Consider the following 18,878-nt stretch of genomic DNA (forward strand, 5'->3'; position numbering starts at 1 on the left):
CGTGACTTCAAATAAGAGAGGAGGGAGGGGAGTTAAAAATAGGAGCGGAGAGAATCAAGATCCATCAATCTCCATATGTATGAAGCATGAATACGATACCTGAAAAAGCAAGATATTCCCATATGCTTAGAGGCTCAGAAGCTGACAATCTTAGAACTGGGAGTGTGCAAAAGACACCCCGCTTTTTCCCTCCTCTCTCCTCTCCCTCCTTTTATTACAGTGGAGAGCAAACCCGGCAGCACTGCATATGAATAGAACAATTTAACGTGCTGAACTAGCTGAGACCAGCTGCTGTCCTTCTGCCTTTCACAACAAGAGAGAGAAAGTGAGGAGAGAGAAAGAGACAGCGACATACACACTGTTTAGAGAGAGAGAGAGAGAGACGAAGGAAAGTAGATTTGAGAGTCCAAAGGAAATGTGACTGCAGACACTAAAGCTGGAGGCTTGGATGCTTTTTGGCTGTTGGTTGTTTGTAAGTCAGGGAAAATTGGGACCATCTTTTCTCTTGTCATTTTCTCTGTGTTTACTTGCCCAATGAACCTGCCTTCGTTAAGGATCTAGCACAAGTCTATGTTTCTAGCTTTTCTGTTGCGAGTAATGCTAGATAGATTAACTTTTTAGATCGTTTTTATAAATTGTTATATAATTTACAAAATATAATTTAAATAAATGGTACCTAGCATTACCCTTCTGCTGCTGCTTACATTTAGATTAGGCCTGTTCTCTCTTTAACACACAGAGGAGAGAGAGAGAGAGAGAAAAGAGAGAGGAGAGAGAGAACCATTTCTTCATTAAAGGTAGGATTTGAAACCCAAATCACGGATTGGTTCTTGCTCTTTGTTTTGCCATTCAAAAGGGGTCATCATAGCTCAAATTCTCAGGTTTACATTCACCAAATTGGGTTTTTCTTCCTCTTGTCAGAAGTGCTTTTCTTTTAAGCCATTTTATGACCACAAATTCACCAAAGATTCAGAGATGGCCTTCTACCTCAATAGCCAAGTCCTATTTATATCTGGGCTCATCAAACTATAGTTGCATTGCTTTTGTCCTTGACATACCCATCTCCCCATCTCTCTCTCTCTCTCTCTCTCTCTCTCTCTCTCTCTCTCTCTCTCTCCCTATCTCCCCTATGATCATGAATTAAATTTTTCAATTTGGTTTTCTCCCCTTCGAAAGTTTTGAGCTTTTCAACTTCTTGTTTGCAATGGTGTCACAAGACTCACCCCCAAATCCCTCCTCAAGCATTTTCCACCAGTTCATAATCTCAGACTCCATTTCTGCTCAAAACCATCATCTGGAAAGCCAGCACCTTGACGCTTATCCGCCTTCATTTCAAACTAGTACCACGGTTCCACAAGCTCTCGGAGTCCTCCCCGGCATTCACTCCCTCGGCGAAAGAATGCCCCGATCAGTAGACCTTGTTCAAGCTCCTACTGGCGCATCAGTGGAGAACCAAGCACAGCGGCTTTCGCTCTCCCTCGGTTCCCGCATGCTTGTTCCTTCTGTCCAGTACCGGTACAACAACTTCCTCATTGGGGAAGAATCAGGGGAGGCTTGCAACCCGGGAGTTGAGCACGTAGGCGATGAGTACTGCTTCATGGGCGGCACGCTTGCTTCGCATTCAAGGGCACTGAATAGATCCTGCTCCACTTCTTATGGAGCAGAATCTGTAGCCGCTGTCATTGCGAATTCGAAATATCTTAAACCGGCTCAGTCCCTCTTGGAAGAGATTGTTAATGTTGGCGGAAAATTGGTTGACATAAGCAATGAGAAACATGTTGGGAAATTGTACGGAGAAGGGCGGCAAGGCGGTATGGGGCTGTCCTCTGAGCTAAAAGCAGAGCTGTCTTGCAATGCCGGGCTCATGAACTCCGACAAACACGAATTGCAAGCTAGACTTGCAAGCCTCATCACATTGTTGGAACAGGTACAATCTTGATGCTTAGTTTAAGTTTTTAAACAAGACGATATTCTAAACTAGTTTAATCTACGGGAATGGGGGGATTAGAACTTAGGTACAAGGCATCGGACACACTGCCTTAGGGTTTAGGGAACAATTTTTTTTTTTTTTTTAAGACTTAATTTGTTTGATGTTTTTAAGGTTGAGGATAGATGTGGGAAGTACTACCATCAAATGGAACAAGTGATATCATCATTTGAGATGGTGGTAGGGGAAGGAGCAGCCAAGTCCTACACAGCTCTGGCACTCAAGGCCATGTCAAGGCATTTTTGCAGCTTGAGAGATGCCATAGTATCACAAATCTACACTGAGAAGCGAAAGCTGCTGCAAGATGTTCCGAAAATCAGCAGCGGGTTATCGCAACTGAACTTGCTTGATAGAGAGTGCAGGCACAAAAGAATGTCCCTTCAACAGCTCGGCATTTTCCAGAGCCAACGCCAAGCTTTCAGACCAATTCGTGGATTGCCAGAGACATCTGTTGCGATTCTTCGCACTTGGCTTTTCGAACACTTCCTCCACCCGTAAGCAATCCAAGAACTAATCAACCCTTCATTGGGATTAATCCGAATTAATTGTGTTTAACTTGGTTTTGATCATACAGTTACCCGAATGACAATGAAAAGCTGCTTTTGGCATCACAAACAGGGCTGTCCAAGAACCAAGTAAGTTCCAACAACTTGATTACGTCCTAATTAGTTTCATATGCTGTAGGTCATATGTAACAGTCCGATTTTCTGATGATCCATCCATGTTGTCTCTGTTTCAGGTTGCGAATTGGTTCATAAACGCGCGTGTCCGGCTGTGGAAACCTATGATTGAAGAAATGTACAAGGAAGAGTTTGGGGAGTCTTCAGAGGACTCTAACTCTTTAGCCGCCGGTTCCATGACCGGCGAAGGCAACACAGATCAGACAGAGGATTAATCGCTTGCAGTAGAAGGCATTTCAATTCTTTTGAGTTTGATGGTAAAAATTGCCAGTAGAAGTTTAACGACTGAAGTTGTAAAGATTTTCAATTTCTCAAGTCTAACATATGCAACTGTTGGTTTTGGTTTTGTGATAGTAAATGGAAATCAGGTCTTAGAATTTCTCTTTGATTTCGGAATGCTAGTAAGAATTTTTCACATCCTGCTCACATCTTTTCTTTGATTAGCAAATCCCTTCCTATGCGCGTTTTCTTTCTTTCGGGTGTGGTTTGTCAAACTGAATCTCCCTTGTATCGCGCCTTATTTCATCCAAGGCTCGAATTTCAGAAATAATCCGTCTCCAAAGTTGCACGTAAACAGAAGCTTCAGTTTTGTGGTCGAAATGCTTTACGTTGTAAACTTATACCCAACAAATGGCAGTGTTGAAACCAGAAAGCCACTGTGGTCGCTGTAACACAGAGCTGGAAGCCATAACTGTAGGAATGTCCCAAGAACCTAACAGCATGTATTAGGATTACAAAAGAACAATATACAGAAGAACAATATGCAGCCAATCCTGCATACGCACACTGCATGGCATTATCGACATGCATTCATACGAACGTGAGACACTTACCTGATGCCATGGCCGCTTCTGGTGCGAGATCGAAACAGCCTTCTACTTCCAATACCTCTTTTATGAACTCAACTAGCGAAATAGGTTTGTAGTGTTTTGAGATTCAGCGGTATGGAAGCAGGGACTGCTTCTTGATTATATACTTAGGGTTTCTATCGATTCCACCCTATTAACGGAAAGGATATCCACCCTAATATTCTCTAATCAATCAGAGTCCTATCATGACTCATTTACCATATATTCTCTTAATGAAAGGACCCTAAACTGATTGCAAGATGTTAGGACTCCAATATATTTACTTCTTTAAGGTTCCGAGAATCATGGAAGATTTCATCAACTTAGATTGCCAAGTCAACTACTCTTTCAAGGCTCTTGGTATAAGTCATTGTCATTCACAAATGGTTTTACAATAACATCCTCAACTCATCAGGGGGCCTACTCTTCAAAAAATAGGTCGTCTGCATCAGCGTCAAAACTACTTTGCGGACTCCTCCTGGACCTGACCATCTGCAAAGTTAACATGTCCAAATGACATCGGTAAATCATCTCAATTGACCATATGCACAATCCACTAAATTAATGCAAAATTATATCTCGAGTCTCTCACCGGCAAGAGTGATTGCCAAGTTTGCTTGAGCATCTGCCTTGGAGTTTCGTTCCTTTGAAGGTGCACACGAGCATGTCAGAATATTATAAGCAGCCTTCGTGAGGCAGTATAATACAAACCCACGGAAAGCAATACAGCACAAAAGATAAATAGACTCGACTTTGCTCAGCCTCAGGACATGGCTGATCTTGAAGGAGAGCAATTTATCCTTCAGTTTCTTCACCTCTTCATACAAATCCGACATGTTCTGGTTTTTCACCTTCCATAAACCCTGAACCTGTCCAGTTATCTTTCTCCGTTGACACAGAACAAGGAATAAAAGGAAAAGGAAAACCGCAAAACTGCTAAAGTATCAAACAACCAAAGACAAATAAACCACCTCCTTAAGTAGAAGAATGTAATCACAGTACTAACCAACCTGCATACACACGAGTTTGGAGTCGGCTTGGACAGAAATGCTTGTAAAACCATTTTTTTATGAGCACAATTTAACCCTAAAATAACAGCTTGGTACTCAGCAACATTGTTGATTACAACACCCAGACCTTCACGTATTTCACCGATCTACATGAGGAAAGGCATGGTTAGAGTCTTTGAAAGACGAGTAACTATAAGAAAAGACCACCCAGATGTAAAATGTATACCAAGCGTCCATCGTCTGCTCGCAACACAGCTCCAGCACCAGCTATTCCAGGGTTTCCGTTTAATGTACCATCAAAATGAAGAATACAGGAACCCTGCATATTTAACCTGTCCCTGTAGTATCTTTGGTAAGTAAATACGTTGACATTGTGGAATTCACATTTATTTGGTGGTGGTTTTTAGTTTCTACCCGGTGTTGATTTTGTGCATGCTCTGCTGGGAAACAAGGTTGGGTACACCAATGCTGGCACGAGTACTCTTAAATCAATTGACTGGAGCCAATGTGCTTACTGAGGATTGATTATTTGCAACCCTAGATCCAACCACAAGAAGGGTTCAGGTAGCTTGATCATACTCTCACAAATTTCTTATTACATGATCATAAGTTATCTACCGTATAAACAACTGACAAGTTCGAGAAGCAAAATTTTGATTTTGATGTAGTACCGAACAGGCTTCAGGGGATGCATGAAATTTGGTTAACATGCTATACCACCTTTGATTCTCCACGGATTTTGATTCTCCACGGACAATATATTTTTTGAGAATTGATTGGATTACAAACAAAATACTTCTATTTACTTGAGCAAGGAAATTCAAATTTCATACTTGTATTTCTTTTTACAAACTAAAGTATATTGGAAAGAAAATTCATCTATTTTCAACATACTTTTCCGCTACACCCAAGCAAGTCTTAAGTTATAACATCTAGATCAAGATTAAAATAAATCAAACTCCAAATGATTACAAAGTAGCTTCTGAAAACTTAAGGTAAAGAGTGCATACCCTAAACCAAGCTCCAATTATTTCTTCATTATATATAATGTCTTTCTTGTATGACATAATTAACAATGGAGTCTGTTTGATAAACATACTACATCGTGCATGTTTATAATTATAATATATAGTTACTCCACATCAATTGTAAGTTTCATTCCATTTTCACAATAGAGAGTCCGATAAGGTGCGAAGTAGGTTGTGCCCTTCTCCAATACCACTTGATCGATTCCTGAACGGTATAGGTTTATCGCACCGGCATATAAGTCACACTTCTCGAACCAATACTTGTCCCGTTCGACAAACCAGCTGCTAATCAAATATAGTAATATTTGATTCTCATAAACAATAAAAATACTATTTGACAATTATTATTAAGTTCCCACAATAAAAAAAAAGCCATATATATATATATATATCATATATTTTTCATTGTGCGTAACTTTCTCTATATATATGTAAATGCATATTACGTACCTATGTATGTACTATAGTTATGTGCCGAGAGTACCAAAACTTATGTACCGATAAGTTCGTACCAAAACTTATGTACTTATGCAATTGTACTGAAACTTATGTACCAATACATTTGTACCGAAACTCATTTACCGATGCAATCATACTGAAACTTATGTACCGATACATTCGTACTGAAACATATGTACTGATACATCTATAGCGAAACTTATGTACCAATGCATTCGTATTGAAACTTATGTACTGATGCAATCGTACTACTACATTTGTGCCGAAACTTATGTATCGATACATTCGTGCTGAAATTTATGTACCAATGCAATCATATCGAAACATATATATATATATATATATCCATGCAATTGTACCAAAACTTATGTGCTGATACTTTCAAACCTATGAGGGGTTTTTTTTTAATATAAATTGTTTTGTATTGTTGTTGACTTTTTGTTTAATTATAAGAAATTAAATAAGTTGTTCTATTTATATGATTGAAGCACAAGAAAATACATTATTTATGGACGGGTAGACGATTTCGGATGGTAAGTTATATATTATAAATGTGCTATAAATACTTAAATATGGTAAGTTTTAATAATAGGGACTTAAATTAGGTTTATACAACCATCTAGGTTAAAACCTAAAAAAAATCTTATTTAAGTGTAGGTTGCTTTGCCCTCGGAATTAATCATCGTGCACCCATGTCTAATTAAAATATACCTATATTGGCTTGAAACATACCGATAGGTTTTAAGATTACACATAACTTGCCATTAGTTTTTTACATACCAAAATTATGATAATATAAGCGTACCAATACCTTGGTACGTATCTAAACAGAAATTACGTAACATATCAAATACTAATTTGTACACAAATTTCGATTACAAAACGTGCTAATAAAGTACCAAATTATTGGTGCGCTATTTTTTAAATAATAAGTCATAATTAAGTAATAGTTCGGGCTACGTAACAGATGTTCGTTCCTTATATATAAACGGACAGTCGAGGGTGTCATTAGTTTGGTTACTAGTACAATGGATCCCCTAGCAGCAAGAGGGACAATGCAAGTGTTGATAACAAATGCCTAGAATACTAAAGTTTCAAAGCTAAGCCCTTGAATTAGCTTAAGTGATGAGAAAAAGGTGGCGATATGTGTTGTAGAATAACCAGTGTCAATTGAATCCAAGCAGCTTCGCTTCAACCTCCGATCTTAATTAGTAAAAAAGAGAAAATATTAAGGTCGACTTGATGCACCAAATCGTGACCCAAATTATGGAGCAATCAAACGTACCGCATTAGAGAATATTCGAAAGCTTATAAAATAAATGAATTTTCGAATTATGTTCCTAGATTTCTTTGATTCCAAAATTTCCAAATATGCCGAAAATTTTGATGGTGATGTGATTTGATTCTGAAATTTTTGAACGGAAATCTCAAGCACAAAATAAAATAAACCCCCGTCGGCCGCCAATCAAATTCCGATTTGTACACAAATATGGTCTTCTGAACATTTTTCTTATTTTACATACATCAGAATATAAAACGTAATGTTCTTCGCAACCAAACGCATTTGTGACTTAAAGAAAATTGAATTGTACGTATAACTCAGTCATATCATCTAATAAGACATACAACTCCATAAAACACCCCAATTAATTGTTTGGTAACTTTCATAAAAATAATTGGAAAGTAGTACATCTTCTTTCGAACAGATAAATTTCAATTGCTAGGTGTTTTATGGGTTGGGGGATCGACTTGTTTACTAGATGCAGCAGCAGTAGTCGTCCTCTTTGTCAATTTGTACTTGACCATCCTCGCAATCTTGTAGAACCAGAAAGCGCTCACCAGCTGCAACCCTACCGCCATCGCCTGAAAAACACGAACAGCTCAATGACATGTTTACTTACTTAGAATCAAAGTGAGAGTACATTACTCGACGAGCAGTTCAGTTCGAGGTAAAGGAAAAATACCTTGATGATGAATGGGTTGTTAGCAGACAGAGTCACATAGGTGAGATAAGGCCCGCCTACCATCCTTGCAACCGTGAATATAACTGCAAATAAAATCTATATATGCTATTTTTACTAGCGTTCATTCAATAACTATTTCGTTTTTAAATTTTATTTTTTTATTATTTTTGCAATTATAGAAGAAAAATACGTGGGAGAAATGAGGAACGACGAAGAGTTCGAGTTTTAAGTAACTTACATCGGCTGCTAGGTTTAGATCGGTGTCTCTGTAACCAAGCTCTTTGAGAAGCTCCCTTATATGGAGGAAGGGGCTGGACAACTCTGTTATCCACAATGCTGCCACCATCTCCGAACCACACTAACAAATTTAGCACCGAATAAGAATATCATTACCCCAGAATTCTGATTCAGTTCGAGAAAACGTTATGAGTTATGATGACTAATCTTAATTCGAAAGAACGATGCTTGCCTCGTTTATCGTTACTACAAATCACAGTTTGATACATATCAAGAGCGAAATTCAGTAAAATATGAAGTAAGTAACTTATCAACACGTCTAGATCAAGAAAAATGTAATTAGCATCTACTAATCAGTCATAACCAAATGGAATCAACATGAGGTCAAGTGTCAAAATACAGAGACTCTCATACTTTATAAAACTCATGATAGGAGGAAATTAAGACTCACATAGTTGTTTATAATAGGGAAAGGGTGGGCTATTCACACACCTTTTTTTTACCTTTCACATGCCCTTCTCAATTTTCGACTACTGGATCGAATGAATTGAAGAGAGTCAAATGACAAAATTAACCAAGAATGTCTGGAACATAAAAAGGGATGCGTAGATAACACTATCGAGAAAGAAACTAGTTTACCTTTTGGTAGGAAAGGCCTGCTCCAATGCCAACAATGCTGACCAAATGGTGGAAGAAATTATCAGGATTGAATTTCTTGTCAAAGAGGCAACACACAAGATCGTATATGAGATAAGAAAGGCTCACAGACAGTGCTTTCATCTGCGTATATATTAGAGCAGAAACACTTTAAGTTAAATTCTTTAAAAATACGCCATGCTGAGTTTTTAACAGAAGAAAGTTCGAATTTTACTAAGCAACCGTTTGATAATCATTTCGTTTTCAATTTCAACTTTCATTTTCTTGAAAGTAGAAAACAGTTATTAAACAAGTTTTCAAAAGCTGAAAACTAAATAGTTATCAAACGGCTTCTAACTGAGCAACTCGCATCGAGCTCTCTCTAAGTATCTTTTTTTATTTTTTTTATTTTATAAAACTTAAAGATTATTATTCCCACGAAAAAAAAAAAACAAAACAAAACAATATACCTGTCGAGGAGAAGAAGTTGAAGCCAGAGGGCACACAGGGCAGTTCCAATCTTGAACAGAGAGGGAAGCTAAGGTCACAGCCACAGTTGCATGAACTGTGGATACAAGGCGGTTGCAGAAGTCGAACGATCGCTTCGGAAGCATCTTTCGTATGAACAGAAACGCCGTAGTCCATGAAATCACCCCCAACACCACCACACTTGCAATTTGCTCCTCCATCCTCCTCCTCCCTCTCTTTTTTTCTGTCTATTTTTTTTTCCTTCTAATTTCTGAAAAATGAAAGCATAAAATGTTTGATTCTGGAAAGCTTTTAATTTAATTTATGAATTTGTTATTGGTTGGAACTTCATTTATTTTAGTAGTTGGATTTGAAGGTTAAGGGAGGAAAGTAGGTGCTTGTACCAAACTTTAAATTAAAATTAAATATGATATAAAGACAACAAAATAAGTAAATACAATTTAATTTATTTATGGCTTCCGTTCGTTCGTTCGTTCGTTTTGAATCATGCAAATTTGCTGACATTATAAAATGACTAATTCCTAATCAATTGTTAGTTGATCAAAATAATTAGTGTAAAATAGTCGTGAGTTATTAGCTGGATGATTCTTGTTTCAGAATATCCATTGTATTGCATGCACTGCATATATGTACCTCTACCTCGTGGTGGAGAGATTTTTTAATGTGCCAAAAATACAGCACGGTACACCAAGAATTATAATATAATTAGTTGGAAATTTGAAAAAAAAAATATCAACCAATTGTATTATGACACTTAATGTAATAGAATATGTTCACCGACAAATTTATCGCTCAATATTATTGTTAGTAGTCATTGTTCTACGTTCATGGAATAGACACAGAACACACTCATCAACTTAATTAAAGCTTAATTAGTTTAGTCACTCTGTTAACTATAAAATGAGTGAAAAAATATTTTCTTTTGATACAAGTTTTACCTAGTAGGTGAACCGAACTCATAATTTCGACTATGTTTGGATGAGAGAAATAAACTTGGAATTTAGATAAAAGTCATAATTTATAAATTGACATGCACCAATTCCTTTGTTTAGATTCATAAATATAGAAATTTAGAATTTCCGCATAGAAAAGAAACTTGGAATTTGGGACCTTTTTTTTTTTTTTTTTTTTTTTTTTGGAGAACCTTGGCGGTACGAGGGAAATTTATTGATAAGAAAAAAGAAGATACACCTGGACAGGGGGGACATAAACCTAACCCCTCATAGAACAAGAGAAAAGAAATACAAAAAAGGGGGGGACATGCACCTTACCCCTTTTGAGAAAGGAAATACAAAAGAGGGGGGGGACATAGACCGTACCCCTCTTGGAAAAGAAAATACAAGGAAAAGACTGGGGGGACATAAGCCCAAACCCCTCTATAAACCTAAAAGGTAATAACTTGCAAGACAAGCTGCAAAACAAAAGGGAATCCAAAAAGGTTAGGAAAAGAAAGGAGAACACACATCAAGAAGAGGAGACAAACCTGTAGGTTGGCATGCCCAAGAAATCTGAGTGCAGAGGAGGAAGGATCTCTATAGGGGGAGCGGAATGCCAAACAAGTGAAGATGATAGAAGCCCTAAATTGGCTAATTTGTCAGCAACAACATTCCCTTCTCGAAAAATATGAGAGCAACGAAAAACCATGTTCTGCAAAAGGAGAGTACAATTGTTCCAGCGTGTCTGGAGTGACCAAGGGGGAGAGAAAGATCCAGAAGCAAAACATGATATTACACTAGAAGAGTCGCTTTCAAGCCATAAATTTTGCCAACCCCGCGCGTGGGCCATTTCCAAATTTCTATGATTGAGAGTTTAAAAATAACAAATTCATTATCCAATTCCCTTGTTCTTTTAGGTTAACTAACTGGAAGATAAAATCACTTCATTTCAATTTTTGTCATTTTAAAACTTCTTAATCATCTTAATTTTTTCCATTCAAATATAGTGTAGATGAGTTTCAAGCCCTTTACAAGTAATACAATTGTACAAAAACTCCTTAGATATAGTGTAATAACAGTTGGATGCAATGGTCGAATAAATTTTATCATTAAACAATTAATGCGTTGTGTTATAAAATAAAAGATTTGGTACAATACTTATATAATATATACACACACACACACACACACACACACACACACACATTTAATATAATCACCATCAAGATGGTTAGATTATCATTGTATTAAATACATATAACCAATACTTAAATGTATTTTATACAATCATTATATTGATGATCAAATGATAATTGTTAAATGCATGTATTCACATGAATACATATGAATAATTGTATTAAATACATATATTATGAATTATTGTTTTAGTACTTTAATTGGGAAAGAATAGTTCCTAGGTGTTCGGTTTTATTTTGAGGTCTTTTGATATGGGTCTAAAGTAACAAAAAATTAAAACTATTTCAAAAGTCAATAAAAATTGAACTTATTTCAAAAGTAAACCTATAAAATTAGACCTATTTCAAATTTTTCCTGTTATTCTTTAGGTTTTCGAACCACCCCTATGAACAACGCCAAGTTGTATAATCAACCAATTTCCTCTATACATATGTCATATTATGAACCATTCATTTTTGTAATCTCAATTTATATATCAAATACGCAAAACGTCAATCAGATTGAACATCTTATATTAATATATTATATACGTATCAAACAAATCGAAAATATTTAATGAAACATTTAGTGTTTGACATATATACATTTGTATCTGACATTTCCACCTGATTGATTTTTTAGGATTAAAATATATGTACTGTGAATCTGTGATCAATTTATAATCACAATTAATTACGTGCACATATGTTTTGACTCCCAAAATAAAATAAAAATAAAATAAAAGTTAAGGAAAATTAATGAAAATATCTTGAAAACTTTAAGTTTTAAAATGTAAGGTGAATAGTACTAGAATTAAACTTTTAATGTAAAAATAAGATTTTTCGTTAAAATAAACAGTAATCGGAACTTTTCGTTAAAGTTCTTCGAAAGTTGTAATAAAATGATCGGAATTCTGATTTGGGTTGGTTGGGGCCCGTTATTCACAAAGTTCATCAATTGGTTGTGGGCCTTGACTGGGTCAGTAGCCCTTATTAGGTGAGTCCAATAACTTTCTGTCCACGTCATCATCTGCAGATATCCGATTCCGGTTCAGTGTTTCTCTGTATTGAGCTCCGATATTTCGTGATGGAGTTGTGTAAAATATCGGGTTCCGCGGCCTTCCAATTCGGCCATCTCCCGAAACGTTCCGTCTTCCGAATGACCGGCACAGAGTTCAAACCACAAAACCGGATGTTCATCGCCGGAATGGGTTTCGTCGGCCAGCGCCTGGGGCGCGAGCTCAAGAACCACGGATGGTAATTAAATCTTAATCACTTCTGGTGCTTAATTTCACATTTCATGAACTGAATTTCAATTTTAGGGTTCCTAATTTAAGCTTAAATCTTGCTGTTATTAGGGATGTCTCTGGTACTTGCACTAGCATTAACAAGAAGAAGAAACTTGAGGAAGAAAGGAGCTTTCAGATTTACCTTTTTGATGCAAATGAGCCAGAGTAATTGCAAATTTTTTGAATTTAATATAATTTTTTTTTTTGAATTTTCTTTGGTGATTTGCTTAATTTGGGAAACCAATATCTGGATATTGTTCAGTGTGATCATCCTTGATGCTATCAAGAACCATACGCACATGGTTGTCTCCATTCCTCCTGTTCCGGGCATCGGTGATCCGGTATGATACATTCTTGCCCAGTTAGGTTAGGAGATAATCGGAACTGTTTATCGAGTTTAGTGACAATTTCTATAGGGAGCTGTTATTGGCAATCCAAAAACGTAATCTTGCACACCTCTCGTAAAAAAACTATGAGATGATTGTGCATGAAGAAGTGCAGAATGACGTTTTTAGAGTGTTAACGACAGTTTCCATCTTTAGGGGCAACTAACGTTGGCCTTGCTTTTGTAGATGCTGGATTATGAACAAATTCTAAGGAGAGAACTTGTGGGTGGAAATCTTCAATGGCTTGGTTATCTGTCATCAACTAGTATGTATGTTTTCGTTCTGATAAGACTGATATAGATAAATTATGGTCGACAAGCGTTCATATATACGCTCGGGTTGGTTTGGTATTGCTGTGCTTTGAAAAAAAACTGCTTCTATTGTGCTATGAGAATAATCAGCTGTGAAATAAAGCAGCAGAGTGTTTGGTAAACTTTTTTGTAAAAATGCTTTTGAAGAAAAAAAAGCAGTATTATAGTGTTTGGTAAACTTTTATGTAAAGCACATGTGAAAAAAAACCGGTTTTTCAAAGCTGGGTTTTGCAGCTTCTTGTTTTTGGTTTTTTTTTCACCCAAAACTGTGAAAAAAAGTTGAAGTTGAATGTTTACTAAACACAAAAAAGCTCTCAACTTTTTTTGATACCAGCTTTTTTCAGAATCATCTCAGTACCAAACTAGGGCTTAATCAGAAAATGAAATTCTAACATTGCGATTTTACTCGAAGTAGCTCGTTGTGCATCTCACTTGTTGCCCCCTTTCATGGGAAGTGAGTCAAGTGACAATGTTGCACTCTCCGTTTCTTCAAAACTAGTTGTGTATTGTTTGTTTTCTCAAATGCTCGCCAATGTTAGTTTTTTAACTACGGAATTGCTTCTGCTAGGTGTATATGGAGACGCTGGCGGTGCATGGGTAGATGAGGAGTAAGTGAGTGCACCTAAGTTAACGACCTTGATATGCAAACTACTGCTCAGTATAACAAATTGTCTCAGAAACTTTGACTATTATTTGGCAGTTATATCCCCAACCCCACGAATGAGTCGGGCAGGTTAAGGTTAGCTGCTGAGGAAGGATGGTTCAATTTCGGCCAGAGTCTTGGCATCTCAACACAAGTATTTCGGCTCGGAGGCATCTATGGTCCTGGTAGAAGGTTGTGATAAATTCAAAATCATTATGTTTAAATCCTGTCTTTTCTCTTCACTCTGTAATTAATAGGAAGCCTTCCCCGTTTCCGAAGTTTCAAAATTGAAAACACATTTCTTCATAGCAATGCAGTGTCAGCTCCTCTGCTCTAATTGATAAATTTTTCGCTTCTTTCTCAAGCTAAAAGTTGGGTTTCTTGCAAACTATTTTCTGCAGTGCTGTCGATACAATAGTCAAGCAGGGAGCTTTATCGGAGAGTCAGAGAATGAGAGGACATCGGCAATTCACATCAAGAGTTTCTGTTGATGATATTTGTCAAGCAATTATGGCCAGTATATGTACACCGTCATCCAGGTTGGCTCTGAGTTTCATTTTTTCTGAACTTTGTTGGACTCTTTTTCAAAACCATTCATTCTAAAGGTGTGAATTATAGTTTATGTACACTGAAATGATAGGCTTTGAAATCGCAGGCGAGTTTACAATATTGTTGACGATGATCCAGCCCCAAGGGAAGAAGTATTCGAGTATGCAAGGGACTTGGTTGAGAAAAAGTGGCCTGGCTGGATCAAACAGCCTTCAGAGCAAAAGGAGTCTTCAGAACCTGTTGTTAAGAAGAGAGGTTTACGGGGAGAGAAGAGAGTTTCGAATGCTCGTATGAAGAAGGAACTAGGAGTGAGGCTGCTGCATCCAAGTTACAGGTCGGGATTGCAGAGTATTATTGATCAAATGGATAGCCCTTTTCAACAAGGCAAATTGAATTCATGAGTAGCGGAAGCGGAACTGTCCAATCATCGAACTGTATTTCCTCTTGTTTTAAACATTTTTAGATGAAAAAAATGATTTCCGTACACCCTTTTTTCTGTTGACAATCTGCTGAAAAATGCTAGAATCTTTAAATCTACGCACTCCAAACACGATTTATTCTTAACAAAACTTATGTGCATACATTGTCGTTTATGGCGGCCAAACGGCTCATCTGCTCTCCCACATCGCTTGTTTTAGTCGTTACATGCAAAAGTCGTCACACGTGAAGAAGTGTGCTCCCCGATTGTGTTTTTTCAGGTCTGGGAATCACCTCTTGCAGAACCGACTTGGGCTGATATTATTGGGCTACACTGAGTTCAACTAGCCGACCCCATTTAGTGGGACTTTGTTGTCGTTGTTGTACACTGAGTCCAACTGACCCAAGTAGACATAAGGCTTATGGATAACCCAAATCATCTAGGAAACGGGCCGAGTTAGCCCAGACCGTCATCCAAGAAAACTAATGAAAAATACTTAAAAACTTTAAATTTTAACGATAAAAACAAAATAAAAGGTAAAGTAAGATTAAAATAAATAATAAAATAAATAGTATCAATATTGATTTTTAATATAAAAATGTGATTTTTCGTTAAAATAAACCGTATTAAATTCGCTCAATCAGCCTGAGTGTTTGTCTCTCTATCTGGCTCAGTCTGCGCTCTTCGGAACAAGATACGGTGTCTCATCTCTTCTCTACCAACAAGAAACCAATCGGAAAACCCTAAAAAATTCGATTGAAGTGGCGCAATCTTAAGCGGGTGCTGCGGCTCTGGTTCCCCAGCTTCTCTGTTCTAGGTAATTTATCATATGAAATTAGGGCTTTTGGGCAAAAGGATATTTAATTTATGGGGTTTAATTGTTTTTTGTCTGGAATTAAATTTAGGGTTTTGGAATTTAGGGTTCATTTCCTTTTCCTTGTTCAAGCTGAGAGATTTGTGCATGTTTTGCATTTACTGTGCTGCATTGTAAATTAGTAGGAGGAGAAATTGGAGAAAAATCATATCCCTTTATCTGGATTATGCTTTCGACTTGTGAAATTGGGTTTTATTTAATCAGGTACCTGGCTATGGTTCCGAATGGCTGCGCCATGGCCGCCGGGTGCAGCTCTGTGAATTTCGGAGTGTGCAAGCCATCGGTTTCTGGTGGCCCTGTCTTGTCTTGTGCTTCCCGTTTTCGAGCTAAGGCGGCTGGGTTTCCATGCTTGAGTTCATGGAGAGCTCAGCAGGAAGGTAACTCTCGGTTGTATGTTTAATTCCGGTACGAAAAAGTATATCAGTGTGTAGTTCTCAATCCTATCTGTTAATGTGCTTGACACACACTTCACCGGCTATCATTTACTCGCAAGAAAATACATATTTGCTCAAATAGAATTTGATGTATCATTTGCCAACCCATATGTTGAGCTGAGTGTGAGTTTTGATTCGACATTACTTTTGTCGTAGTTATGCCACTTTTGAACCCCTGTGCTGCATCGAGCCCATTTTTCAGCAGGGATCACGGTAGCTTGTTACGCACAATCCCTGCATTGAAAAGTAGATGCAAATCTCGTATGGCCCCTCAAGCATCTAAGGATGTTCCATACAGTTTTCGGTTCCCTCCAATGACTAAGAAGCCAAAGTGGTGGTGGAGGATGTTAGCCTGTCTCCCCTATTTGATGCCCCTACACGAGACATGGATGTATGCTGAGACAGCATATCATCTACACCCGTTCTTGGAGGACTTTGAATTCTTAACATACCCGTTCCTCGGAGCCATTGGGAGGTTGCCCAGCTGGTTCTTGATGGCATACTTTTTCGTTGCATATCTGGGAGTTGTGAGGAGAAAGGAATGGCCTCATTTCTTCAGGTTTCATGTGGTGATGGGCATGTTGCTGGAGATTGCCTTGCAGGTGATAGGGACCGTGAGCCGTTGGATGCCCCTTGCTGTCTACTGGGGTAAGGTTGGGATGCACTTCTGGACTGCCATTGCATTTGCTTACCTTTTTACCGTGTTGGAGGCCATACGTTGTGCTCTTGCTGGCATGTATGCTGATATCCCCTTCGTCTGCGATGCTGCATATATTCAAATTCCATATGACTAATAGAGTGAACGAAAGCACGAGAGAAACTCATAAATAATGTTGTCTTTGCATTGTTGGGATTTTGTTGTACGAGGTGAAAACTTGTTAGCCGAAGTAGTTTTTCGAAAATCCGAAATTTGTGTAAATGTTTTAATCGAATCAGCTGGGTTTGTGCTGTCGCAGCTTGTTTGCTTATTTCATTGTTGATCAGAATTAATGTGTTTTGTTCTTTTTCTTTGAGTTTATCCGGAACACCTTTGCAGCATTAAAGCCAAAAGTTTATCCCAAGAAATTTAACAGGGCAATTAAGAAAGTTCTAAACCAAAAGGTCTCTTATTTAGTTTAAAGTTTAAGCATACACATAAACTGAATTAGCTAGTAAATAGCTTAATGAACGTGGCGACAATTCTTCCGGACTCGTCCCTTTAATCCGGTGAGAGGATTAATGTTCCCCATCTTAACCATGGACTTGGCAAACTGCTGAAAGAATAAGCTCTCATTAGCTGCATAGGTTTTCACGAGCTCAGCTGCCTGCCTTCTGTTCCCAGTAAGAAGTACTTGGTCTGAAGGGAGAAGTCCATGTCCCCCAAGTATAAGCTTGAAGTAGGGGAAACAAAGTCCAAGGGAGCAGGTGTGTTGTCGCCACCTCTTCTGGGGCAAACTGATTTCCGAGTCTGCCTGACGAACTTACACTTTGCGAACCCAATTGTATGCCCTCCTGCATTGATATTGTTTATATAAAAAAACCCATAAATGTTCAACTTGAATTTGTGTCGCTTTTAGATGGTCGTGATTCGTGAAACAAGTTAGTTTTACCAATTAAGGGATCCCATATAAATATGATTACAAAGGAGAAAATTGAGTAATTGTTGGTTACCTGAGAGGGCAACTAGGTCAGTTTCATCAAGACCTTGACGCTCGAAGGCGGCTATTAGGGCTGAGAGATCGGGTTTTGGTGCTGGAATGTTGCTTTCCGAACCATTCACACTTGCAGTTTTGGATCCCCGGGTAGCGGCCTCTTAGCTCAGGCTTCACTTCCACGACTGTTTTGCTCTGGTTAGTTTCAAAGTGATGGAAACTAACCAAAGCAAAACAGTCATGGCAGTGAAGCCTGAGCAAAGAGGCTGCTGCCCGGAGATCCTTCTCAATGGCCCACTGTAGCACGGAGATGACACTGTCATTAACCTGAGGACACGACGATTTATAGAATTGTGGCAAAAGGCCGTGAGACCCACCGGACCCAAAGTTGAAATCCTCCAGGTGAGCGCCGGAAAGCGTGGCTGAGACCACCAATGTCACAACTACAAGACCTAAGAAAGTTCCTCTGAAGACTGACATTATTGATAATTCAAGTCCAAGGCTCTTAATTAGTGTATGGTTTACTCTCATTGCATGGTGAGTAGTTAATTTATAGAGGTGAACTAATGGAAGAAATGGAACCACTCCCACCTACTACTGTGGATAAAGAGCTGTTCACATTGTCAACTTGTCCTCTGGTGTCACCTGCTCCAAGGAATAATATTTCTCTGACATTTTATTTTTCTCCACTTTTGGCTATAGAGTTTGCATCACTTTAATCAATCAATGTGTAATGTTGCTTTAAAGAGGGTATAAGGTTGGGGAGGGGTGCCGCACCACGTGATTTGTAAGCATCTATTACAAAAATATACGTTGGTTGAATTTTGATTCATAAGGATTCGACGTGATGTTGAATTTTGAAGTTCAAGGGAAAATTTTATAGGACGGCAATAAG

General features: G+C 38.0%; 4 protein-coding genes, 1 long non-coding RNA gene, 1 other non-coding gene and 1 pseudogene across 9 annotated transcripts; 3 read left to right on the top strand and 4 right to left on the bottom strand.

Moving 5' to 3' along the window:
- Positions 1-578: 578 nt before the first annotated feature.
- LOC103440297 (BEL1-like homeodomain protein 11) lies at positions 579-3,082 on the top strand. Its single transcript, XM_008378972.4, has 4 exons — positions 579-1,927; positions 2,102-2,481; positions 2,562-2,622; positions 2,727-3,082. Exons 1-4 carry the CDS (start codon positions 1,205-1,207, stop codon positions 2,880-2,882), a joined length of 1,320 nt encoding a protein of 439 aa, XP_008377194.3. The 5' UTR covers positions 579-1,204; the 3' UTR covers positions 2,883-3,082.
- An 893-nt stretch (positions 3,083-3,975) lies between these two features.
- Positions 3,976-4,850, bottom strand: LOC139198286 (uncharacterized; annotated as a pseudogene).
- Positions 4,851-7,451: 2,601 nt separating this feature from the next.
- On the bottom strand, positions 7,452-9,705 carry LOC103452117 (uncharacterized). Of its 4 annotated transcripts, none has more exons than XR_011583843.1 (5): positions 9,320-9,638; positions 8,853-8,993; positions 8,215-8,334; positions 7,977-8,059; positions 7,452-7,875 (listed from the first exon to the last, which is right to left on the bottom strand). XR_011583843.1 is itself a non-coding variant. In XM_008391609.4 (5 exons), exons 1-5 carry the CDS (start codon positions 9,536-9,538, stop codon positions 7,726-7,728), a joined length of 609 nt encoding a protein of 202 aa, XP_008389831.2. In that variant the 5' UTR covers positions 9,539-9,705; the 3' UTR covers positions 7,452-7,725. The 4 variants fall into 4 exon arrangements, 3 of the variants coding, with proteins under 3 accessions (XP_008389831.2, XP_008389828.2, XP_070683135.1); XM_008391609.4 differs by having other exon boundaries at positions 8,853-8,889; positions 9,320-9,705; XM_008391606.4 differs by having other exon boundaries at positions 7,977-8,072; positions 9,320-9,689.
- Positions 9,706-12,469: 2,764 nt separating this feature from the next.
- LOC103440300 (uncharacterized) lies at positions 12,470-15,112 on the top strand. The gene is made up of 8 exons (XM_008378975.4): positions 12,470-12,705; positions 12,807-12,902; positions 13,000-13,078; positions 13,310-13,388; positions 14,003-14,042; positions 14,135-14,269; positions 14,479-14,616; positions 14,733-15,112. Exons 1-8 carry the CDS (start codon positions 12,536-12,538, stop codon positions 15,025-15,027), a joined length of 1,032 nt encoding a protein of 343 aa, XP_008377197.3. The 5' UTR covers positions 12,470-12,535; the 3' UTR covers positions 15,028-15,112.
- Positions 15,113-15,646: 534 nt separating this feature from the next.
- On the top strand, positions 15,647-17,342 carry LOC103410437 (protein TIC 20-I, chloroplastic-like). The gene is made up of 3 exons (XM_008349139.4): positions 15,647-15,861; positions 16,123-16,295; positions 16,509-17,342. The coding sequence occupies exons 2-3, from the start codon at positions 16,133-16,135 to the stop codon at positions 17,144-17,146; spliced, it is 801 nt and encodes a 266-aa protein (XP_008347361.2). The 5' UTR covers positions 15,647-15,861; positions 16,123-16,132; the 3' UTR covers positions 17,147-17,342.
- Positions 17,343-17,430: 88 nt separating this feature from the next.
- On the bottom strand, positions 17,431-18,619 carry LOC139198216 (uncharacterized). Its single transcript, XR_011583520.1, has 2 exons — positions 18,003-18,619; positions 17,431-17,843 (listed from the first exon to the last, which is right to left on the bottom strand). It is a non-coding gene; the product is annotated as an uncharacterized lncRNA (long non-coding RNA).
- MIR10983 (microRNA MIR10983) lies at positions 18,112-18,279 on the bottom strand. The gene has a single exon (NR_161592.1). It is a non-coding gene; the product is annotated as a microRNA MIR10983 (primary transcript).
- Positions 18,620-18,878: the final 259 nt, after the last annotated feature.

The sequence above is a fragment of the Malus domestica genome, chromosome 08 (genome assembly GCF_042453785.1).
Source record: "Malus domestica chromosome 08, GDT2T_hap1".
Taxonomy (NCBI): Eukaryota; Viridiplantae; Streptophyta; class Magnoliopsida; order Rosales; family Rosaceae; genus Malus; species Malus domestica.